Raw genomic sequence first — 26,628 nt, 5'->3', positions numbered from 1 at the left:
TCAGGGCATTCTCGAGTCCCTTCGAAACCCGTAGAGGGTTACGGCAAGGTGATGGTCTTTCGTGTCTGCTATTCAACATCGCTTTGGGGAGTAATACGAAGGGCAGGGATTGACACGAGTGGTACGATTTTTACGAAGTCCGTCCAGTTATTTGGTTTCGCCGACGACATTGATATCATGGCACGTAACTTTGAGAGGATGGAGGAAGCCTACATCAGACTGAAAAGCGAAGCTAAACGGATTGGACTAGTCATCAACACGTCGAAGACGAAGTACATGATAGGAAGAGGCTCAAGATAGGTCAATGTAGGCCACCCACCACGAGTTTCTATCGGTGGTGACGAAATCGAGGTGGTTGAAGAATTCGTGTACTTGGGCTCACTGGTGACCGCCGATAACGATACCAGCAGAGAAATTCGGAGACGCATAGTGGCTGGAAATCGTACGTACTTTGGACTCCGCAAGACGCTCCGATCGAATAGAGTTCGCCGCCGTACCAAACTGACTATCTACAAAACGCTTATAAGACCGGTAGTTCTCTACGGACACGAGACCTGGACGATGCTCGTGGAGGACCAACGCGCACTGGGAGTTTTCGAAAGGAAAGTGTTGCGTACCATCTATGGTGGGGTGCAGATGGCGGACGGTACGTGGAGGAGGCGAATGAACCACGAGTTGCATCAGCTGTTGGGAGAACCATCCATCGTTCACACCGCGAAAATCGGAAGACTGCGGTGGGCCGGGCACGTAGCCAGAATGTCGGACAGTAATCCGGTGAAAATGGTTCTCGACAACGATCCGACGGGAACAAGAAGGCGAGGTGCACAGCGGGCAAGGTGGATCGATCAGGTGGAGGACGACTTGCGGACCCTCCGCAGACTGCGTGGTTGGCGAAGTGCAGCCATGGACCGAGCTGAATGGAGAAGTCTTTTATGTGCAGCACAGGCCACTCCGGCCTTAGTCTGATGATAAATAAATAAATGGTTTGGCCGAAAATGTCCCTTTCAGCCAAATGATCTATTCGGCCAAACGACTTTTTCAGCAAAATTACCTACCAACCAAATTATATTTTTGGACTAATGGTTTGTTCTGTCAAATGACATATTTGGCCAAACAACTCTCGGCCTTGTGGTTTTTGGCCAAATGGCTTTCAGCCAATCGGCCCTTTACCGTTCAAAAAGTAGATTTCGACGAAAAATTCTTCGGTCCTCAAGAAATTGTTCGAGACTTGTTGCCCATGATCGCATATTTGTTGTAACATTTGCATTTTGGTTGATTTGGTAAATCGTTTGTCAATCCTTCCCACAAACTCAATCATTTCCAGCTTACGACAGATAAGCAAGATAGAAAAGCCTTTTTTACTGTTGTGGGATTAAATGCGATAAATTGAGCTTTCTGAACGATTCACAGGCTTTTTTTAAAAAATGAACAAAAATGCGAGTGTTACGAATATGCGGTCATGGGCAGTTAGCAGGAACAATTAAAAAAAATTATGGGAAATTAATTAGAATTTCCTGGGGAAATTTTCCGGAGTGTGCTACGAAATTTTTCAGACTTTTCACGTGAAATTCTTCCAAAGTTCCACGGAAATTATCCCGAATGAATATCTACGGGAATATTTCCGGAATTTCTAAGTAAATCCTTTAAAAATCAACGGGAAGTTTTTCTTAATTTTAAAGCAAAGCTTTTCGAAATTTTAACTAAATCATTATTATTTTAATGAAAAATTATCTGTGTTTCAACGGTATGTTTTGGGGATATTCTTTGAAACGCGCACCTTTCAGTCGATGTTAACATTCTTATATCTATCAAAATTCACATAAAAGTGGCAGAAACAACAACATGATAATATCGCTAAATCCACTAAACAAGCTTCAATGGATTTCATCATCAGAACTTTGTTGCTATAAATCTCTGACCCTTGGCACTGATGTTTATTCGGATTCGTGTAGAACAAATGTAACTTCCTCTGCATTGCCGACCAATTAATTAATTACCTAATAGATACTGAAAGCTGATCATTTGATGTGCGCCATAAAGAATGCTGTTTACGATCTGGTGGTAGCTCAGCTACAGTAGTAGTCGATGATAGCTATAAATTAATTGATGATGTTTCTCGCATCATGAGTGGAGTAACTATAGCCTTCCATCTTCGTCAAACATTTGCCGAGAATAAGAGCATCTCGTAATGGGTGTTTAATTGTTCAACATTTGAACTGAACTTTAAAAGGTTTGCTGTTGTTTGGGGCACCGGGCGCCCGCCCGCATACAGGACACTTTATGCCTCTTTATAGTACACTTAATGTACCGAAATGTTGCGCAGCTAAAATACGTTACGCACCTTGGTTGGTGTTTGAAAATAAATCAAAAAATATAATCAAAAATTTTAGTTTTTGTTATATTCTTTTTCATACACGGAATAGTAATTATCGCCACTATGTGGATTGAGAGTTATCAGTGAATGTTGCATCATCTATTGCGTGTGAAATTCAACCCAATTCCGAAAATGCCATAAATAAATAACCATTTCTATACGAATTTTGTCCTCACTTTATGGGCAAGTTTCCGCTTTATTTAGATCGTCCTTCTATTCCTTCCCGAAAAAAATCTACGGAGACACACGATAATGCCCCCATCAACACAGCAATCAAGCAACGCCTCAGTTTTAATCCGGACATCCGGAAACCACTCGATACCGGTGCTACCGGTTGGTTTGCTGCTCCTGCTTCTACACACAACACAAGTAGTGGACTCCGAGCGGGAAAGAAGACATCACCAGCTTATCAATTCAGTTAAGAATAGAAAAGAAAAAAATGTTCTTCAACTTCGAATGTGCCGAAGGAGGAGGAATCTATCAGAAGAGAATACGAAAAACCTGTTACCTACCTGCTATATTTAGTTGTTGCGGCCTGTTGCGATTGCTGGAAGACGACGGGAGGATGCCCGCGCGTACGTGACCAGAAACGCTAATCAGGCTGAAATCCGTTCTCTACGCAGCAGCAAAGCAACTGGTTGCGTATCGATCGCCATGTATTGGACCTGGCCATGAAGAAGTGGTCATTCAGGGCAGTTAGTGTGCTGTCGATTATGATAAAGGCAGCAGTAGTTTTGTTTATGGGAAGCGTTTTTAGTTATGATTCCAGTTTTTGTTTTCGATCCACAGGATTGGTTGGGGAAAGGTGCAGCGGATGTAATTCATTGAGACCGAAGTTGTTTCTTGATTGCTAATTGAAAGGTTAGGCAGGAAGAGCATAGGTTCTAATAGCTTTTCACACGCGATGTGATCCATAATCTATCATGTTGAAGCTAATTGAGAACTGATTTGGTAATGAATTAATAAACGTAAATATTAATTATGTTTGTTAATTGTATTTCGGTCATAACGAATATCATAAAATCAATCTCAAACAGACTGTTACTGAATAGATTGATAAAGGCAAAAATTGTACATAATTCAAAATTAGTCAATTTTCCATTAGACACATTTTTTCAACGAGTGTAATGGGATGAGAATTTGAAAAAATGGTCTAGTCTAGTTCTAGTTTGATATTTCGTCAGTTTCATGTTCACACGTTTGAAACTATTCTCGATCCACTGAAGTGAATCGACTCTTTGATGAATATGATAAGTGAGGCACGTGGGACGACCCACGTCAAGCCGAATGAGTGATGTTTACCTGGAAGTGTGCCCTGCGTACGCACACCTTCTATTTGATTTGGGTCGCGCCCGGTCAATGTTACAGTTACGACAGTCAGTCTGTTGCATTTTCTTCGGTTTGTCTTTGACATACACAAACAGAGATGGAAACGGTTCCGATTGTGCGGCGTTTAGTTGAGGGAGTGAGGTGAAACATGAACCGTTGGTCATTTCATTTGAATCTTCAATGGAGCCCGCCTGTTTGATCACTACATAAATAAATGTATTAATTAAATTTAATTCATTAATTTATGTACAGACCGTTCCTATCAGGACTCTAGGGATAGGGTAGTAGAAAATGTTAATTAAGAGTACCACTTCTCTTGCGAAAGAGAATTGTAGGGAGTGGGATTAGTTCGAGAGTGGGACATTCTACAAACGAACACCATGGAGATGCAGCATTGCAGGACATCTCTAACGGGATTTCATTCGTTTTTATCGCACTTTCTGGTCACAGACGACGACGCAGCAGACGTGGGTCAACCTGTTTGCTGTACGTGGTTTAACTGCCAGCGATATTTTACGCTGGTCGTTTTTATTACTATCCGCACTAAGGTACAGATGACTCCTGACTCAGCTTGATGTTACTGCAAGCACCAGGTTTATAATGATGATACGATATTCGCTGGGTTTGATCACAGATTAACTCGTTTTGTAGAAACCTACAGTTCCCAGCTCTCACTTCCACGAACAACGAATTAATTTAAAAGTCAAAACTCTCCGCCAGTTAATTAGTTCGCACCATCAGCAATCTCCAAGACCTAATCGACGATAATTCAGTACTTGCACTTTTAAAGTATAGCTGTTCTTTGTTCTCCTCATTGACCCGTTCCAGATAATTCCGCTATAATTGCAACAGCAACGAAACAGACCAACCACCATGGGTAAGGCACAGAGTAAGCGTTCGGTCGATATAACGACAGACCCGGCCAAGGATGGCGTAGTCACAGAGGGCACCGGCAAGCTGGAAAAGATTGAAGACGTCGATCAGCTCAAATCACAAGCCAACGGCGATGCACAGCACAACGAAGGCGAATCGGTAAGTGCATCACAAACCACACCACCTAACGTGTCTTTCTGGGTTTTATGCCTGCTTTCCGATCCACTATTGGGTGGTAGAAGTTTATCGAAACATAGTGTACGCAGATTGTCATTTCCTGATAGAATCCAAAGTAATAGAATACTGTTTGATATAGACAGTGATGTAATCATCAGAATTTTGTTTGTACAAAAGCAGTGTTCTCTTGGTATTAGGTAAATAAAACCACTAGTAAGTCTCATACAAAAAGGGATGTCGTAATAATCGCAATCGCTGCGTATCGTGACATCGCTTCTAAAATATGGATAAAATTTGGAAATCAGACTTGCCTCGATATTTCATTTCACTTCCTCAAAGTACGCACGAGAGAATAAAAATCTTCCCACCATTCAGATGTTATAATTGTTTCTATCAGTCGATATTCGTTATCACGTTTGTTTTAGCTAAATTGCACAATCACTATTCCCAGAATTCGTTTATAACCATTTCACAAGGAATCCCTAAATTTCACACCAATCGTCTAAAAAGTCTATTTTTTATTGTTCGGCTGCAGTTCAATCCATTCTCTTGGTTAATTAGATTACCAAACAACTAAACCCGTCCCGAATGACATCCGCGGCAGTCAACTGACCTCACCCACGTCAGCTCGAACCGAGGTGACGTCCTTCAAATGTTGCGCGTCTTCGGCTGCCCGTTCCGCACTCCCGGAACGTGTGAATTGCTCTCGCACGCCTCAAAACTCGTCACAAGTCAATCTTCCGATGGTTCCCGCTACTCAAACACTGCTGCTGGGTGATAATTTTAACTGGAAGATGCATTTTTTTACGTTCCCACCGACGATCCGTCCGTGCTACGTAGGATCGTAACACGCACGTGTGCATCGTCTGCCGAGAGGTGATGCAGCTATCCCCAAGATAAATACACTTGTTCTTGTTGCTTTTCTCCGAGATGTGGATAGGGAGTCGGAAGACCGCAGTTAACCATAAATTTTAACACCGAAGTCTCGCAGCGCGCTCTAAACGCTTCGCCTGGGAGCCGTTGTTAACGTGCGCTCAGCAATCACGTGGTCATAAATTTAGGAATTTATTTTAGGACCCAACTTGTTTAGTTGTTTCAGGCGGGACGCTAGGCGGCAGCCAGTAATAGTAACAATAACACCCAGAACCGAAACCGAAATGCTGCTGTTGAATGCGGAAAAGGGGGAACGAGCACACGACAACAAGTTCCACACATGCTTGGGTTGCCGAACCTGCCCGGCTGCTGCTGCCGCCGCTCCGCAGGCGAAGGTCAAGTTGAAGGTTTCTGGTGCGATGACAGAAAGCGATTAGAAGATCGTGATTTGTCTAATTTGTGACTTTCTCGTTTTCATGAACTACGTGCGTATCGGCTGTACTCGTAATTTATGGGATTACAAGTCGCGAACGCGATGCATCCACATACTGACAGACGGTTTTGTGGTAGTCGACAAAATGGTGTCTATTCTCAGTGATTTAAGGAAGAAATTTCTGGAGAACATATTAAATGAATTAAGAAAATCTTCTGGACTCGTCTTATGACAACACAGCAAAAAGAGTTGTTGAATATTACATCGAAAACGCTGCAACCAGTTGATTTTTTTTATTCCAGTTGAATGAGTCTCTTTCCGATATAATACTTACCAAAACTTTAGAAAAAATGTCGTGGAATTCATAGAAGAATTCGTATCGGAATTCAAGATCATCAAGAATTTTAATCGGATTTTAAGAAAGATATTTATTAAAATCCCCGAAGGGTTTACATTGGTATCCCAGAAAAAATCGCACTGGCGTACCAAAAAAAGAATTGCAAATAGATTCTCATTGGAATCCCAGATGGATTCCAACCGGAATCCCTGAAGGATTTCCACTGTAGTCCCAGAGAAATTTCCACCTTAATCTCAGATTGATTTCCCATTTTGGTTGCAGCAACTGAAATGTGATTAAATTTGGTTGTATGTCAATTACTGTTGTATATCAACTTCTCTACAACATGTACGCCGCTTGTGCATCGGAATCCTAGAAGGACTTCGACTTCGGATTCTCAAAATAACAATCCAGAAGAAATCCTATTTGGATCCTAAAATGATTTGCAGACGGATTACAATTGGAATAAAATTCTTATCTGAAGCTCATAAGAACTCGCATCAGACACCCATTAGAACCCGAATCAGAACGGTCTCCATCGATATCTCAGCAGTATTACTCAAGAAGGATTCTTTTAATAATCTGGAGTCTTTGGAGGATTCTCTTCGACATCTTTGGAAGATTTCCTCATTTTCAAAAACATTCTCATCGAAATCCAGAACTCCCATTAAAATCCTAGAAAGATTCTCAACGGTATGACAGTCCTTTAGAATCCTTGGAGGGTTGCCTGCCAAATCCTTGGAGCAATCTCTGTGATATCTTTGGAGTATTCCCTGCGGAATTCTCATATTATCGGTTCCGGAATCTCGAATTCCCCAAAGAATTTTCTTCGAAATTCCCAGAAATCTTCAAGGAAATCCGTACGGAATCCTAAAAGATTCGTTTGGAAGGATTCCCACCGAAATACCGAAACGAGTTTTATAAGGAAAGAAAGATTCCAACAGAATCTCTGGAGGAATACAAGAAGAACTTACGTCCGAATTCCCCGAAAGATTCTCACTGAAACCACAGAAAGATTTCCACCAAAATCATCCCTTAGGCTTTTCACTTCATTCCTCTCCCTAGTTAGGGTGAAGATGGGCGTGACCAGGGGTAGTAATCCTCATGCTTTTGTTATTTTTGTTAGGACTGGAATCAAGGACCACTCCCCTTCTTCATTTCTGATAGCATTCTAGATAAGGATCTCAAAAGTAAAACATGAGTATCACTAATGTCCAATCTACGAATTACTCCGTCACAATGGTAATGCTAACGCTAATGAATCTGAAAAATTCACTAATCAGAAAACATGAAGGACTTCTATTGGAATCCCAGTTGAATTCCCACCCACACCAGAGGACATTAGGGCAGGCGGCGGCGTAATTAGGCGTGGCAATATTTCACAGCTTCTCTAATTTTTTTCTTGAAATTTCCTCTGGGAAACACTTGTTTTTTTTTGTAAAATTCTCCGGAATTTTCTAGAAAAATCATTTGAAAGCTCAGAGTGAAATCTTTGAAGTATCCTCGGATATTTTTTTTTGATTTTTCGCAAAACATTCTTCAGAAGGTCATCGTGAAATCTTCATAATTTCCCTGGAAAAATCCAAAACGGATTCCCAAAGGAATCCTAAAAGTATTCCCAGAAAGATTCTTATCAGAATCCGAGTTGGACTCCCATCAGTAGCCGAGAAGACATCTCATCGGAATCCCAGAAAAAAATCCATTAAAAATCCCTGGAGTATTCCACACAGAGGCCTTGGAGAGTTCCTTTCGGAATCGTTGAAGCGTTTCCTACCGAAGTAAATTATCAAAGAATTTCTACCGAATTCCCGAAGAATTCACACCTGAATCTCAGAAAACTTCGCTCAAGATTCCTTTTGGAGTCCTCGAATGATACTTTGGAGAGTTTGCATCGAAATTCTGCTACAGAATTCTTGGACAATTCCCATGTTTGGAGGAAACCCTCCGGAATCCTTGTAGGATTCTCGTTGGAATCATTGGACAATTCCCTTCGCAATGTTTTTTTTTTCGTTTCACAAAACGTTTTTTGATCAGTGAATCACATTCATATGACACGATAACACCTTTATTCTTCTCCAAATTGAACAAACCATAGGGGAATCCGCCAAATGTTGAACGGCTAATTTTGTCGCCTATTATTGAACTCCCATAAGAATTACACGTGTGTTCAACAATAGGTGAAGAAATTGGTCGTTCAACATTTGGCGAATTACCTAATTGTAAAAAATGAATTTGCGTAATTTTCGTCACCATTTGCACCAGTGGTCCATTTTGGAATGGATCATTTTTTGGATCAATTTGGATCAAATGGATTAATTTTGGAATCCCTCAAGGATTCAACTCGTTGGCCCTCGATTATTAACTTTGGAATCCCTAATACTTATTTGGAAGTTGATGATTTGCTTTGGAATCCCTTTGGAGGATTCGATTCGGAGTCTTTTGAGGATTCGCTCCGAATTCCTTCTCCGATTTGCTTCGGAACTTCTCAACGCTTTGCTTATTTTTTCGGAGTCTTTAAGGTCACTCCTGACGGAATCCAATTTTCATGCTCATGCTGCGAGGCAGCAAAGTTGAAAAAATAAAAATGACAGTAGTGCGTTGCTTTCGTATCGAATGGTGTGCCCTTGAAAACGCGAGTACTTTGAAAATTTGATTCCGTCAGGAGTGACCTTAAGGGATTTGTTTTGGAATCTCTCGACGATTTGCTTTGGGATCTTTGGACGATTCGCTTCGGAAGCTTTCGAGGATTTGCCTCGGAATTCGTCTACGCTTGCTTCAAAATTTCCTTCGGAAACCTCTGAAGATGTGCTTTGGAATCGCTTGATGTTTTGCTTTGGAATCCTTCGATGATTTGCTTTGGACGATTCAATTCGGAGTCCTTCGAGGATATGCTTCAAAATCCATTTCCGAATTGCTTTGAAATCCTTTTCCTATTTGCTTTGGAATTTCTCGACACTTTGTTTCGAAATTTCTCGACGATTTGCTTCGGAATCGCTCTATGATCTGCTTCGGAATCCCTAATCCTATTTTGCTTCGGAATTTCTCGACGATTTGCTTCGGAATCCCTCCATAATTCAATTCGGAGTCCCTCGAGGATTAAGTTTGGAATCCCTCAAGGATTCAATTCCTAGCCCCTCGATGATTAACTTTGGAATCCCTAATGCTTCGGACCCCTTCTCCGATTTGCTTCGGAACTACTCGACGCTTGCTTCATTTTTTTCGGAGTCTTAAGGATTTGTTTTGAAATCGCAGATCGCTCGACGATTTGCTTTGGGATCTTTGGACGATTCGCTTCGGAAGCTCTAGAGGATTTGCTTCGGAATTCGTCTACGCTTGCTTCGAAATTTCTCAAGGATTTGTTTGAGAAACCTCTGAAGATTTGCTTCGGAATCGCTCGATGATTTGCTTCGGAATCCTTCGGCGATTTGCTTCGGAATTCCTCGAGAATTTGCTACGAAATTTCTCGACGATTTGCTTCGGAATCCCTCCGGAGTTCAATTCGGAGTTCCTTGAAGATTAACTTGGGAATCCTTCGAGGATTCAATTCGTAGTCCCTCGATGATTAACTTTGGAATCCCTAATCCTAATTTGCTTCGGAATTTCTCGACGATTTGCTTTGGAATCCCTTTGGAGGTTCAATTCGGAGTCCCTCGAGGAGTAGCCTCGAAATCCTTCTCCGATTTGCATCGGAACTTTTTGACGCCTGGCTTAATTTTTTTTCGGAGTCTTTTAAGGATTTGTTTTGGAATCGCAGATCGCTCGACGATTTGCTTTGGGATCTTTGGACGATTCGCTTCGGAAGCTCTTGAGGATTTGCTTCGGAATTCGTCTACGCTTGCTTTAAATTTTCTCGAGGATTTATTTCGGAAACCTCTAAAGATTTGCTTCGGAATCACTCGACGATTTGCTTCGGAATCCCTCCAGAATTCAATTCGGAGTCCCTCGAGGATTAACTTTGGAATCCCTCGAGGGTTAATTTCGTAGTCCTTCAATGATTAACTTTGGAACCTCTAATCCAAATTTGCTTAGGAATCTCTCTTAGCTTTGGAATCCCGTCGGATGATTCAATTCGGAGTCCCTCGAGGATTCGCTTCGAATTGCTTCGGAATTTCTCGACACTTTGCTTCGAAAATTCTCGACGATTCAATTCGAAATCTCTCAAGGATTTGCTTCGGAATTTCTCGACGACTTAATTCTCTCGAGTCTTTTGAGGATTTGCTTCGGAATCACTCGATCGATGATTTGCTTTGGATTCCCTGGGGCTCTCCTTAGCCGTGCGGTAAGACGCGCGGCTACAAAGCAAGACCATGCTGAGGGTGTCTGGGTTCGATTCCCGGTACCCGGTCTAGGTAATTTTCGGATTGGAAATTGTCTCGACTTCCCAGGGCATAAAAGTATCATCGTGTTAGCCTCATGATATACGAATGCTAAAATGGTAGCCTGGCTTAGAAATCTCGCAGTTAATAACTGTCGAAGTGGTTAACACTAAGCTGCGAGGCGGCTCTGTCCCAGTGTGGGGATCTAATGTCTATAAGAAGAAGAAGAAGTCCCTCGAGAATCCAATTCGGTGTCCTTCGGTTTAATTTTGGGATCCCTCGATGATTAACTTTGGAATCCCTTGAGGATTTGCTTCAAAATCCTTCATTGATTTGCTTCGGAATTTTTCGACACTTTGCTTCTAGACGATTTGCTTCAGAATTTCTCGACGAATCCCTCCATGATTCAATTCGGAGTCCCTCTAGGATTACCTTTGGCATCCCTCTAGGATTTGCTTTGAAATCCTTCTTCGATTTGCCTCGGAATTTCCCGACATTTTGCTTCGAAATTTCTCGACGATTTAATTCCAGGGCTGTTACAACAGTCGCGGATTTCGCGATTTTCGCGTTTTTCGCGAATTTCGCGGATTTGTCGCGGATTTACCCTTCCAGTCGCGAAAATCGCGGATCCGTTAAATATTGTCGCGAAAATCGCGGATTTATAATTACACTCTCGCGAAAATCGCGATTTCTCTCAATTTAATTTTAGGAATAATTGAACATGTCATTTATTTGGGCTAGGGATGACGAGCTCGGTGGTCTAGTGGCTACCGCTTCTGCCTTATAAGCAGGAGGTCGTGGGTTCAATTCCAGGCTCGTCCCTTTCCTACTTTGTATTTCTATCTTAGTTCTTTCTGTGTTTCACGTTCTACCAGAACGATTCCTACTGTTAAAACTTCTTCAACACTAACAATCCAAAAACCTCCCGTGGCACCTATGAGAGGTCGTAGAGTTCTCTGCATCTTTCTTAAGTAGGTGTTCAACTAACCATCCTTCCCCTTCCTCAGCATTCGCAAGGACGTGGCCATGACAGATCTCGACTATTGGATGGTGCATTGCTTCCTTCTAAGAGATAGCGATTAGTCCCAAATCAATATCTGTGGTAACGGATGAAAGTGTTGCTACTCTCATACAATAGTCTTGGCTTGTACCACCTACGAATTTGTGCGAAATGCTCAATGCTAATGCTAATGCTAATGTCATTTATTTGGGCTAGGGCTTCCATTTTTCCCGGGAAACGGGAAATGAAATAATAATTTCCCGGGATTTCCCGGGATCCCGGGAAATAAAAAAAACTCTCGAAACTAATTCAAAATCGTAGTTTAAATTTGTCGTAAAATATGATTTCGAAAATATACATTCGACATCAGGGATGCTTGCTATTTTGTCCTCAAATGATGAAAGAGTTGTTGAAAGCTGAGAAAGTTTTTGTTCAGTTCGAAAAGCGTTAACTCCTTCTACAAAACGTTCGCCATGTCATAAGTATCAGCATCTGCTCTGGCTCTAGAGTAAGATATGCAGTGTACTGATGAGCTCCGCTATGTGCTACTTTTCCATAATTTTTTCAAAACTTTTTCAGGTTGTATCCGCATTTTTCCATTTTTGGACGACGGCTTCGAGAGATTCTCTTCTCTTATCGCCAAAATATTCATAACATGAACTATTCTTATACTCGACGACTTTTTTAAGTGCATAGAATCTTCTGGTCAACTTTGAAGGATAAACCATTTTTATTCATGTACGTCCACTTGAACACATTTTCGACTTTGAATGTATTTAAAGCAGATGAATGAAATATTTGAAATGAGAATTCTTCCATTCGAAATAAAAAAGAGCTTTCAGGCGAGTGCTTGATTGTCGTACTTTAACCCTTTATAAGGCAGACGAATCTAAACAATAAATTAACAAAAACAACAATAGGACACAATGTTGACATGGTATTAAACTCAAATGTATGTTTGTTATACATTAAACAGTTCAGAAACATTGAAAAATTGGTGGCAATATAGTTGCCACTGCCCGCCAAGCGGTAAAACATTGGTGGCAATATAGTTGCCACTGCCCGCGAAGCAGGACAACATTGATGGCAATATAGTTGCCACTGCCCGGCAAGCAGGAAAACAGGCAACAACAAAAAATATAAAAGATTTTTAAAATTTGGTTTTACGTAGAACCAGTCAAATCAAGGTACGTTACATTTTTTGATGAAGAGTCCTAGTCAGAAAACGCATTATGAGTGAAAAAAAAATTTCGCTTTTTTTCTCCCAAGGGACCCTTGGGAAAAAACACAATTTCGTCAAAAATCCAAAAACCAAATATACAGAAAGGCAAAGCTTTTTTCACGCTAATCACGTAGTAATCTAACACAGGAGATTCAAAATAATTGATACCAACGCGAAAAAATATATCTTTGTCGTTTTTTTAACGAATTATAACTGAAAATCCTTTTTCCACTCGAAACTTACGTTCGTAAAAAAACTGTTCTCAAATTGACATTTCAATTTTTTATGGCTCAAATTCATCTGGGGTGTTACTAGGAAGCAAATAAAGTCACTACATGTGAAATAATAAGTAGAGCTCTTGTTAATAAATAGAAAAACATATTATTTTTTGGTGGCAATATAGTTGCCACTGCCTTATAAAGGGTTAAAGATCCTGACTATAACATTTTTTTCAGTCAAACTTTGCTTGAAATGCTAAACAGCACCTAAAACGCATCAAATTGCAAAAGTTTTTCGAGTATTTGTTGTAAGGTAGTTGTAATGATCGCATACTATAGACCTAAAATCTGTTTTTCCATCAAGATCTGTTAGCCCACCAATATTATAAAATATTCAAATAAATTTTTTTAGAAATATCTCAAAATACAAACGAGTCTTCGCAATATGAGTCTGTTCGAGAATTGAATCAAAAAGGATTGAAGGTCTTAAAAAACATTTGACAATAATAGGACAAACCTGCCAAAGCGGTCACTGCTATTGCCTGAATATCTGCGAACATTGGTAGCTCTGCTGTTTCACCACAGACACTAAACTTTTAATTCGACTTCACAACGCTTACCGACGTTTGGACCTACTGAGTAAACAAACGATAGATACAAACTGGTTATTTGTCTCGCCTCTCTTCAACACGTGTTGGAATGTACCGTATGATTCTGTAGCATTTTCAGTTCTTAAACTTCAAAAGTGAAATAAATAGTGAGATGATGCTAGTAAAAAATTTAATTGATACCCCAAAATCCGTTATCATGAAATTTAAAAAATAAGACAATTATTTCAAAATATTTTAGTATGTTCATTTCCCGGGAAATTCGGGAAACTGACACATAAATCCCGGGAAACGAGAATCCCGGGAAATATGATTTCCCGGGAAATCGTTTCCGGGAATGGAAGCCCTAATTTGGGCGTTTGCAAAATAGGCAACCCGTCGAAATCCAAACGCATGGTATTTGAATAATCTTTCAATAGTCGTATGGATGTTGGTTTAAGTGGACACATAGAAAGTCTGTCGAATTGTCAGATCGATCATATTGCATTTCTGGATTACCGAAATGCCGAGAGCTATTTATTTTATTGCTTAGAACTTTTGTGCTGCTAATTGCGGAATTACAATTATGATAGCTTGCGCTGCATAAAGGGTCGACGATAAAGTCGGATCAAACGCAGTAAAATTCACACCTGCTACTGCCGGGACGGAACTGATAGCTGATCGAAGCTGTCTTTATTTAGGTGATTTAAAATTTATAATTTTAGGTTCAACGCCAATGCGGAAAGGAATAAGAAGGATTTAGCAATTTTAATTAAGAGGAAGGCCGGACCAGAAGAACCGTCTTGCGAGTCAACCAAGGGCTTCGTCAGTTATTTGAATTTAAATTTACCACATAAAAATGATTGTAAGGATAAAATTTGGTAGGTCCGACGGCTCCGGCTTCTCCCTGAGGACTGGAATTGTGGGGTTCCTGCCGCTTTGAATAGCTTTTAATCTAAGGGTGGTGCAAATATGGTTCATCTGCATCCTCAAGTGTCTCGCAGTAATCTTTTCTTGCACGCTGTTCTCCGGTGGTATGTTAACTTGCTGCTGAAGCTGAAGGATTTATGTCTAGGTTGGGAATGCCACATTTTGACCATTTTCGCCAATATTAGCTGCCAAACAGAAAATCCTTGTGGATTGTTCGACCCTTCTTTTTGTGAGAAAGGATCAGATTGCTTTTCAATGGTTAAGGCGATATTCAGAAATCCGAATATCGTCGGTTGAACGAGGTTTTTTAATTGCCCGACGATTAGTTACGTCTAGATTTGTACCATGCTCAATGACTATTGCAGGCATCTTATATTCAAACCATTCAGTATTCATCCTTTGTTCTATTATGCATTCCAATAGCTTTTTGGTAGGCTAGTTTTTGTTCCATTACCTTCGCTTCAAAATTCCTCACTGTTCCTATATCCATTGAGAGTCGTTCCATCGCATCGTTCGTGATTACTCAGTTGCAGCAAACTGTCTGACTGACTCTTCTGGGATGTCTAGTGCATGTTATCTTCGCTTGAAACTCTTCCGTGAAATGAACAACGTGTCGAGTCTGCCGTGTCGTATAAGCTTAGTAATACCCATCCATTATCTCATACGTAGTGATAATGACATCATTTTGCAAATCGTGAATATTATCCAAGTTCTTAAAAATTCGCAGGCCTTAGAACCGTTTCTGTCCACCTCTGGTTTCATTTCGCCTGAGTGCTTTTAAATCAGATTCGTCAGGCTTTGCTCGGGCTTCTGCAGAGTTCTGTAGAGAATCGCTTGCTTAAAAAAAATAGTCTATATAGGATTTATGGAAGTACACAATGCAATGACTGATCAATAAATAGCTTGATGCGTCCAAGGCGTTGTAAAACGATAGTAGAGATTAGAAGAATACTATATAGCGTACTAAAAAGTATAATTCAAATATAGCCCTTGGTCTAAGTAAAAAACCATATTTTCGTTTGTCGCGGATTTGTTTTTACAGTCGCGGTTTTCAATTTGCTAGTCGCGGATTTTGCGGATTGGAATTCGACTAGTTTGTAACAGCCCTGTAATTCAGAGCCCCTTGAGGATTTGCTTCGGAATTTGTTGACGCTTTGCTTCCGAATTCTTCGACGATTTGCTTCGGAATTTCTCGAGGATTGATGTCGGAGCCTCTCGAGGAATTGCTTCGGATACTTTGACGATTCGCTATGGATTCTCTGAACGATTTGTTTCGAAATCCTTTGAGGATTTGCTTAGGAATTTCTTGACGCTTTGATTCTTAATCTCTAATAATTTGATCCCTGAAAAATTGAAAAAAAAAATGATTGTATGATTAGCTTCCCTTCGCATTCCCTGAAGAATTCGAAATCACTGAAGGATTCGCCAATGGCTAATTAATTTTGCTACTGGTATTGTGTTGGTGTGCGCTTGGACTGTCCCGATTGCCACCGATATTATCGACGGCGATGTCGGCAAGGACAAGCTCGGTTGTTAAGACTGCGGATTCAACGTTCGGTTTTTTGAACCCATGATACGAAAATATTGATTTCTAAGGATTTTTCTGTTATTTAAACGTTTTTCTACTACACAAAGATGTGTATTTCCAGTTTCTTTTTCCACGGCACCTACGTAACACAATCATGAGCTACATTGAACATGAAGTTTGTAAAAAAAAAAACACACATTTATTCCAACGTTGAAATTTCAAACAGACTGTTTCTCTGCACACCAGGAACTGTATTAAAGTAACTTTAGCTGACAAACAACTATTTTATCCTTTCAATAATGGAAAAATTGGTGATGAAAGTAATCAAACTTATCATCATTCATTTTTTTACTGTTATGCAACAAATGCGAAAAAGCATGTTTACTCAACACAGCATTTTTTGTTGTCCCTCTAACAGATTCTTAGGGTAAATCCTAGAAATTCACATTCAATTAATTTCCTTTGCTGTTTGGTAACATGCTTGGAAACTCTTTAGAGAATTCTAACCTGATGTTTGATGCTTTATGTCTGCATGTCTGAAATGTTTCATTGAAATCTGAGAGGGTGCTTTCAACTCCGAATACTATTTCGGAACGAAATGCGTGCTTTGTGATATCAGTATCTGTCATACATATATAATATATCTGCCATATCGAATCAGAAAAGACATTTGAAATGCAATTTGTGTTTCAAATTGGTAAATGTTCTCCTCGTTCGTCGGTATCTAAGAGAGGTGTAACATTACCTCTTTTTTAGTCATGTTCTAGGATTATAGAACCCTGTAAATCTAATCGCCTTAGTTGCTGGAATTATCCTTCAAAGCATCCATCCCGCATTCAATACTATACCCGCCAGTCGGAAGCTGCTACATATTTCACAGATATGATAAGACTCGTGATTTTATTTTCTTTGTCGTCACTAGATCTACAAGTAAAATATGACGAAAGTCTTCTCATGATGCGCAGCTCATGCTGCCGATGTGTCGTTGTTACGCTTCTTCATGCCTGTATTCATCTAAAAAGCATGCAGCACATGATTTATGCGTTTGGGCACGGAACTTGTTCCGACCGTTTTTTTTTCTTCCTCTCACTGTTTTGTTTAGACAGTTTCGAGGAAGTTTTAAACGCATTCTTCATACCTTACACTACACAAAAACGCAATCCGCGCTGAGCCTGGTTTTATTGCCTCTGGAGTGACGTATACAAGGAGCAGAATACTCCAGCCGGGCGAAGCATTCCAACAACACCAACAGCAACGGCAGTGTTTAGCTTGCTTACTTGTTGGTCGGGTTCAGTGTGTGCATTAAAGTTGCCTTATTTGGGGTGATTTAGTACGCTGCTCGTTAAGAGACTCACCCAGAAAGCGATTTAGGTTTTTTTTTTGTGATGTGGAGCAATGTGAGGTAGTTCTGTTTTTGTCGGATCTCAGTTGAATGTGGAAATAAATCTCTTTTAGTTTATTACTTCATGGCACCTAATGATTATGAATGTGTTTGATTTAAAAAAAAAGCTAAACTATTTTTAATGAGAATTTATTATTTGACACGGTTGTTTCGGATCATCAAACTATTAACTGAACAAAATTTAATATTTTATTTTCAAAATTTCATAATCTGTTTAAAATACATTCTGTAATAGAAATCACAGAAAATGGTATTTGTAAATCATTTAGTTACAGATATCCAGGATTTTTTGAAATCGATCTATCGAAAAAGAATTGACTCTTCGTTTTGGTTTCAGACGTTACCGATCACTTCTAATGGATCAAAGCGTATATGAAGACACAAGTGCTATCACAGCATGACCATAAGAGTAACTGAACTTTTTTCATAAAACAGCAAAAGTATCTTAACTATGTTGCTCGTTACAAACCAGCCGAAATGTGGAAAGTAAACTGTGAGTAATTAAAATGTCATCCTCGTCAAGTGTCACCCTAGCCGGGAGTTTTGCGACTATCCTTTGAAGAGTCTGAACGGGTGCCTTCTGTACATTTCTGTACATTTTCCTCGTCTTTCTCCGTCGCAGGGAAGCAAAAAAAAACTTGTACAAATATTACACGCAAACCGAGCCGACGAGTGTGCGGTTGGTTGGAATTTTTAATTAGAGCTCATTAGCACCGAGAGACCTGTTCTGATGTTCTGTTGCGAAGTCGAAGCCCACCGCGGCTAAAGAGAGTAAAAGTTATCCAACTCCCGACGGTCGACAGCGCATCCGAAGTTTCTTTGATCAGCAAGCGGGAGTAGGCTTTAGGTTCTTCCGCTGAAGGAAAAAAAACAGCCATGAGAATTGTAAAATGTTACCTTCCTAATGGAGGGCTTACAGCTTTGGTGTGACCTACTAACCGCGTGCTGCCTTACTCCGTCGAATGCCGTGATGACGCTGTAAAAAAGAGCTTCGTCAAGAGGATGAATCCTTTTTACCCCTTCTCTCTTCAGTCTGCTTTAAAGGCACTTTCAGTGAGTTTATGATTTATCTGCGGTTCTGTGAGTAGTTGCCTTTTTGGGGCGCCTGAACCTTTGAATGACGGTGCTATTTACCGGTTTCGTTTTTACTTCAGACGGGATCAACTTGCGTTCCAAATTAGCATCTATTTGTGGACCTAATGTATGCCGAGGCGTTTTTCCGGAATTGGATCTAGCGGAGGAATAAAAAAAAATGAACATTATAATTTAATGGCAAAAAGGGTACTCGTATGTAGGGATTTTTGTTAACAAAAAAGTTAGCCTTTTCAGCTTCACTGAGTCTTTATGTAGGCTATAATTTATAAATTTAATTCGATAAAGAATCAAATGTACAATAAAATTATTTGAACAAAATGGTCAACTTTTTAAATGCTAATCTAAAATGAAAATCAACCTAGTCTCCTACGACTATCGTAGCCATGCATTCACATGATCCAACCATCATAAAGTAAATCTAATATGCGTGAAAGAAATCCCTGTTGCGATCTGATCGTGATTCATAGATTAGTCAGCGAAACGCAAGCACGCACCTTCCCGATTTTGGACACGAGCACACATATGGTGCTTGTTAAATAGAAGATGGTTCATGCTGGCAGTAATTCCTAGTCAGTCACCATATAACCAACGGCATGAGAGCCCCGATGAGCGGACGCTAGATTTACGTTTCACAAATGGGCATCATATCGTTTTTCCTACTGAGGTTGCTTCATTCAATTCAGCGGCACTCGGTTGGCGTGGCTACTGCCTCACTCTTCCACCGAGAGGAGGGGCTTAACCGTGCCAATTCATCATTTTATTCTTTGCCCTGTGGTGCAGAAGATGTACAGATAGAAGACCTGCGGAGTTGAGCGAGTGTGTGAAAGGATACGCAGAAATGGGGCTTGGTAGATTTATGACCATGCGTTGCTCATTTCATGCTAGATGTGTACCAGAGCCCCAGTTGTCATGTGCCATATGCAAATCGCGGAATGATGCTCCCACCAGGATACTTCCACATATTTTTTTTGTCTTCATCCTTTGTGTTATGTACGGAGTATATAAAAATTGTTTCCCTTCAAGCCGTTATATGAATAACAGATTATACTCTTGGACAAATTGGGTTGTTTCCCGCAGACATTTATTCACTGCAACCATCGCTCTTTATGGCTTTAGTATTCCCAAAAAGGATATTTCTCTAAATGGACAATTTTTGTTCATTCAATTCATACTTCAAAATATCAGAATAATAATAAATTTGTTGAAAATGTTTGTTTTTTGCCAAACAAGAATAACTATTCTTTTGTAAACTGACGAGCTCGGTGGTCTAGTGGCTATCGTTTCTATCCTAGTCCTTTCTATGCTTTACGTCCTACCAACACGATTCCTACTGTTAAACCTTCCCCACTAACAATTCCAAAACCTCCCGTGGCACCTGTCAGATGCCGTAGAGAACTTCATTTTTCTTAAGTAAGTGTCCAACTAACCATCCTACCCCTTCCTCAGCATTCGCAAGGACGTGGCCAGGACAGATCTCGACTGTTGGAGAGTGCCTCTGGTTAGCTCTAAATCAATATCTGTGGTAACGGATAAAAGTGACTCTACTGTGCATGCAAAAAAAACAGGACTTTGTAAATTTTTGTTCTGATTACATAAATAATAAATTAAAAACTTCATCAAAATCAAAATCAACAACAATTGATAAGTGCAGTCAATTTAAGCCCTCCGTTAAAAGGAAACATCTTCAGATCAATCTTAATAAAAAAAATTACTTCTCTAAATGTGGTCGAAAACTTCGTCTTCCTACACGGCCAGAAATCGTGCCAATTCTGCAGAATCCGCCCATTCATTTGTTGAGAGGTGGTAAAGGTCATCCCTTCCGATGGCGGTCACCGAACCAGCCAGGCACCACCAACCGTTGCCTGATCACTTCCTTCAGAAATTAATTACCAACTAGCCCTCAGGCAAACGACGTCACGGACGAATTTTTCATTAATACCGTCTCTTGCCGCTGGGGATGCTAACTTCTATTGCTTGCGTGTAATAAAAATTATCGTTCTAATCTCCCGTTTTCTGCCTTGGCTTAGTGGCTGTTCTGTGGTTTCCATCGTCGTAGGTATCTTACTGTGTGCAGCTCGCCAACAAGACGACCTGCTATTGCTGCTGCCATTTCCACTGAGGAGCATAAAAACTCAGCTTGTGAACTCGCGTGATCCCAGAACAACAAACCGAACCTGGTTTTGTGACTCTCTGTGCTTTTTTGCCATCTAATAAAATAACTCGTCGACGTTTTGTTTATGTTGAATCAGTGGTTTTCAACTTTTCAACCGATAAAAAACGAAACGTTTTTTTTTATTTGGGGTAAAGCCTCCTACTGCTACATTTCAAACAGAGTATTAGAAATTTTGTGTTCAAGTCCTTACTACATGCCTAATTGTACAATTTTGTACATTAGACATTTATTATTATTCCGGATTCCGTCTTAACTGAGGCTGTGGGGAAGTTTTCCCTCAATTGACAACCACCGTGTTAGGTAGCACATGCTTTTCGACCTTTAAGAAGCAGAGCACAACCCACATGAGCAGATATTCTGTGGTAGGTTGTATACCAACGCTACCATAAAATTAATTTTTATGTTTCAATTCTCTCTTTTCGGGAAATTTTCCGTTTGGAACACTTTTCTGGTTGATAATTGAAATGGACCTGCTTGCTGCTTTGTCAGCATCTCTCCCTCCAAAAAAGAAACGGGGATTGCACTTGCTTTGGATGGTGACTCGTGCGATACCGTTATCTGGAACGACCGTGCTGCTGCTGCGGCGGCGGCGGAGTTGCTCACGTGGCAATTTCACGGAATTATCCACAGTTATTTAGCTTTAATGGCTTCGACACCGACCCTGGGTTCACCTGTTGTTGTGACCGTCATTTTGCTCAATGAAAAAGTTGTTTTTCTTTATATCGGAAGGTGCTAAAATCAGAACCGAAAAGATCAATTAACAAAACCTGCACGCACGAATTCCCGAATCCGGAAAACAAATTTCAACTTTTCTAATTGGTAGGCATAGATACGTATGAAACGAAACAACGGAAAATGCCATTTCTATAGGAAAGTTACTTCGAATTTCCCTCGACGGCCGGGTGGAAGTTTCCCAGCGGAACGATACGCTTTTCCAATATACTTTGTCTTACGAGTTTAACCTCATCGCTTCGTGAATATGATATAACATCACATAACATTACTCAGCTCCAATTGATGTTTTGTATGTTCGTGCTTGAAATAAATCATAAATCTGGGGGAAATGTTTGCCGGCGCTCTTATCTCGTTATTTGTTGGGCCGGTTGGGGCGCGGGTGATCGGATCCGGAAAAGGGGAGATGAAAGCTCGTAAAATTATTCTTCAGCTCAATCGGGTTTTGTGGGCTTTGTGTGCCGAATCGAATTCTATGGGAATTCTATAAGAGGGATGAAATTATTTATCACCTGGCTCTCCGAGCACTGACTGGTTGGGAGCTTTGGATTGGATGTGGCGTACCTCTGTCGAATTTATGTCTTTATGTGTGAATTATGAATATATAGTAGCGATAGCTGGAGGATAAAATATGTGAGCGCATTAAACTTTAATAGATACGATAAAATGTTCCACCATAGGAATTTAATTCAATAAAATCTACCAAATATTTTATTTTCACTGGCAGAGTTTTTATTAATTTATTGTTCCCCTGTCATAAGACGAGTTTAAACAATCCCATTGAATTCCACCACTTAATTGTATCCTGACAGATACGTATTTCGACCTCAACAGTAAGGCCGTCTTCAGTGTCTTGTACTTGACTCGACTTCGGACAAGACACCGAAGACGGCCTTACTGTTGAGGTCGAAATACGTATCTGTCAGGATACAATTAAGTGGTGGAATTCAATGGGATTGTTTAAACTCGTCTTATGACAGGTGAAAACATTCCACTAAAAAGCTCAAAATAATTTTCTTATCAATTTATTGTTATTAAATTTTATCCTTTCTGTTCAAGAAATCTACTGAATGCCCTTAAAACACAGCTTACGAATCTTATAAAAAAAAACCTACATAACGGGTAAAAAAATGCATTCACACTTAACACAATAATGCTCAGGAGCAATCTGTTTTCGTATTTTCGAACCTGCAACGAAACATTGTTTGGAAAAATAGGAACAACGTTCCCGAATACGATAGTTTCTTTGGTTAAACTGTATTATGACTTTATTTCCAATAAACAAAATAACAAAACAAATGCATAATTACTCGTGGAAGTCATAAGAAGAATATTTTTGAATGACTCGAAAAGCTTCTTATATTAGAGGCGGCAACAGCTGCCGACTACATTTTTGCATTGGAACGCCGCTGTAATTTATTTCTGAATCTATACCATTTCGTCGAATGACATTTGATCGAAAGAACATTACGTCGAATGGACATTTGGTCGAAGGGACATTTGGTCAAAGGGACATTTAATCGAAATTTCCACTAGAGACGTAGGACATTTGGTCGAAAGGACAGTACGTTGAATGGACATTTGATCGAATGGACATTTACTCGAAATTGAATTTTAGAATAAAGAATCTGTGTACATTTGGTCGAATGACGTTTGGTCGAAAGCGGATTTTCGAATCAAAAATCTTTGCACATTCAGTCTAATGACGTTCTGTCGAATAGCTATTTGAAAGAAAAGAACTTTAGTCAATAACAATTAAAAACTAAATGATTTATTGTGGTGTTTCTAAAAGTCACATTTTTTTCTTATTATTGAAGAGACTTTCAGCCCCGAGAAGTCACATATTTATTGCTCCATTATTGTCAAAAGAATGATGGGTTCATAAAAAGAATAAATAATACGATAACGGTGAATATTCCGAGAATATTCCCGACTGGGAATTGGCTTTGGCGAACCCAGGGTGGCCACCGAACCGGGAAAAACGGGAAAAGCGGGAAAAAGACGGGAAATTGAAGTCACCGGGAAAAAAAGCGGGAAAAACCGGGAATTCAGAACATGAACCGGGAAAAAATAAATTTTTGACAACTTACATTCAAAATTCTTCAAAGTTTTTAATGAAGTTGATATAAATGGAAAGATTAACTCTTTAATTTTTATTGTTCAATCGCATTCTAACTGAGTTATTTGATTTTAGTACATAAGGCGTGAGGTCCTTTCCTGTCGGGTACAATATCCACTGCGACCAGATATTTAAGGTGTGAGGTATAAAAAAATAAGTAGTTTTTTCCAGATCCATTTGCATCTAGATCATTTTGATTCCTATTTCGAGTAATCGGCTTTTTGACTGACTTGCGATATTTTGTACGTATGCGTACATTTGTTGTAGGATATCTTCAGTTATGGGGTTGAGGGATATCCTTTAGTATAGGACCTAAACGATTTGTGATTAATTAAATCTGTTAAACAAAAACTTGGGCAAAAATATGAGTAATTTACCATATTTCATAAATATTATAAGACATTGCACAATGGGGAAATCCGATTCCAAAGGTGGAAAAAATTGATAACTTTCTTCACGAACAACTTACAGAAGAGATCAAGAGCTTATTCGAAAGAGAATTTTGCAAAGAATTCAGTGAGTGCTGTTTCATGGACGTGGAACGCTTCTGTATGTAGTTATCGAGCTCGTTTTGCCCTAATGCCCCATATATCGCGAGTTTACAAACTATTTATCATTTTATCTTTAAGACATTGTTCTAAAATTGTGTTTATCTCTTCACTGTGGATCCACAGAAGGGCACTAAATATATTTTGTTGGTAAAAGTTGGAAATTTTAGGGATTTTGGGGTCAAATAAGCATCAAAGTGCATTTTATGTGCAATTTTCATGTATGTATTCCGTAAAAATTAGTAATATTTACAGATAAGTGTTAATATTATTGTCTCAAAGTGTTGAACAGATATTGACAAATGTTTGTCGAACAAAAATTAATGAAATAAATCGTTTCACAAATGTTTTATTTGGTTATTTATTGAGTAAAAAACGATTTTTAAAAACTTTTGAATAGCACCGATGCCAAACATTTCCAAACCATACCCGATAGCACAACTAGACAAGAATAGTCATATGCTATGAGTCTTGATGTGATCATAGATAGGAGGTGATGGGAGGTACTCTTTTTTCTTACCTTTTGCCCAAATTCCCCTATAAAATAATATAACTCAATGATTCTGAGCAAGGAAATGATGTAGTAATGTTAATTTAGTTGATATTTTCCAATGATATAATGAAAATAACAAATAATCATATAATTCATTAAAAATATTGAATTATAGGGGATTTAGGGGTTATACAGCTCATTTAATGTAATTTTGTATACAAAATAGGATAACTTTTCTCACGAGCGACTCACAGATAAGGTTAAGGGCTTATTCGAAAGCGAATTTTCCAAGAAATTCAGTGAGTGATGTTTTATAGACATGAGACACTTCTGTATGTAGTTATTGAGCTGCTTTTGCCACAATGTCCCGTACATCAAAATGTTTCATATTTTGGTACTTTTATCTTTTGAAAATTTCAGTTTCCCTCTTCATTGTAGATCCATACATAGCACTATACATATTTTGTTGGAAAAATTTTGAAATTTAAGGGAATTCGGGGTCAAATAATCATCAAACTGCATCTATGTGAATTATTCATGTATTCTGTAAAAAATAATAATACCCAAGAAATCATTTGCACTATATTACGTCGAATGATCATTTACGGTTAATATACGGTGATTTAAAAACTTGTAAGCATTGATGTAGCTCTACATATGATAAATTTTGGCGGAATCAACAGCTTATTGATTATTCAGAAATTTACAGATAATAGTTTATATTATTGTCATAATTTTTTTTTAACGGAAATGGATACCATAAAAAAAATCCATATATTGCCATTTCCAGCTCTCGATGGATTTTTGGGAAAATCATAGATCGCACTTTGAGCAGTGATGTCAAATATTTTACAATATCTATTATTATTCCAAGCTTCATCTAAATGCATGAAACTTGGAAATAACCGTCTGTTGAACCACTATTGCAATTATTGTAATATGCTTCCGCAAAGAATTCAAATTCTAACTAACTTGAAAGTAGCGAAAAGATTAACTTTCACTACAAATCATTATTATTTTTCTAGAGTTTGATCAAACAAATGTACTGGCAACCCTGCCGAGCCCACATGTTCATTTGAAAACATAAACAACTTTCGTTGGCGCCAACCCGTTTTACCCGATTCATCAGCCCGCCAACCGGGAGAACAGAGGATTTTGACATCTCGCACTTATGACTATCTCGCACTTCTGAAGTGCGGAGTCCAAAGAGGTGGGAAGTGCGCAATATTACATTAAAAATTGATTTTTAAGACATTTTGGGACAAATAAGTGAAAAAAATCATTAATTATGTATTTAAAAAAAAAAGTTTCTGAGCCCTAAACCCTTTTTTCAATGCAATCTACTTGTCTATTTGTCAATATTTGTCATTTTTATAGTATCATTGACAAATTATAAATGAATCAATGTTACTCCATCATTTCTTAACCCAGAATCATTGAGCTATATTATTTCATAAGGGGAATTTGGGTGAAACGTTATGAGAAAAGAATATTTCCTATTTATTCCGATCTATTATCACTTCGACTAATATATTTACTCTTATCTAGTTGTGCAAACGGGTATGGTTTGGGAATGATTGGCATCGGCACTTTCCAGAAGCATTTAAAAAATCGGGTTTTACCTAATAAATCACAAAACAAAACACTTGCGAAATGATTATTTCATTAGTAATTGTTTCGCAAACATTTATCAATGTTTGTAGAACATTTTGGGAGAATAATAATATTTTTATTAATTTTTACAGACAGAAATTCACGTTAAGTGCAATTTAATACTTATTTGACCCCAAAATCCTTTAAATTTTCAACTTTTACCAACAAAGCATGAATAGTGCTTTTCTATGGATCTATAATGAATAGGAGAACACA

The 26,628-nt window shown here is 39.1% G+C and overlaps 1 protein-coding gene across 5 annotated transcripts in view; it reads left to right on the top strand.

The window, feature by feature from the left end:
- Nucleotides 1-26,628, top strand: part of LOC134212511 (calphotin-like) — a 314,355-nt gene that overhangs the window by 191,247 nt on the left and 96,480 nt on the right. For all 5 annotated transcript variants that reach the window (XM_062690462.1, XM_062690461.1, XM_062690457.1 and 2 more), the window contains exon 3: nucleotides 4,532-4,735. In XM_062690462.1, the coding sequence (XP_062546446.1) occupies nucleotides 4,577-4,735 (159 nt within the window). In that variant the 5' untranslated portion in view covers nucleotides 4,532-4,576. The remainder of the gene's footprint in view (nucleotides 1-4,531; nucleotides 4,736-26,628) is intronic.

This window comes from Armigeres subalbatus, chromosome 2, assembly GCF_024139115.2.
Source record: "Armigeres subalbatus isolate Guangzhou_Male chromosome 2, GZ_Asu_2, whole genome shotgun sequence".
Classification (NCBI taxonomy): domain Eukaryota; kingdom Metazoa; phylum Arthropoda; class Insecta; order Diptera; family Culicidae; genus Armigeres; species Armigeres subalbatus.
This window is presented reverse-complemented; position numbering and strand designations above follow the sequence as displayed.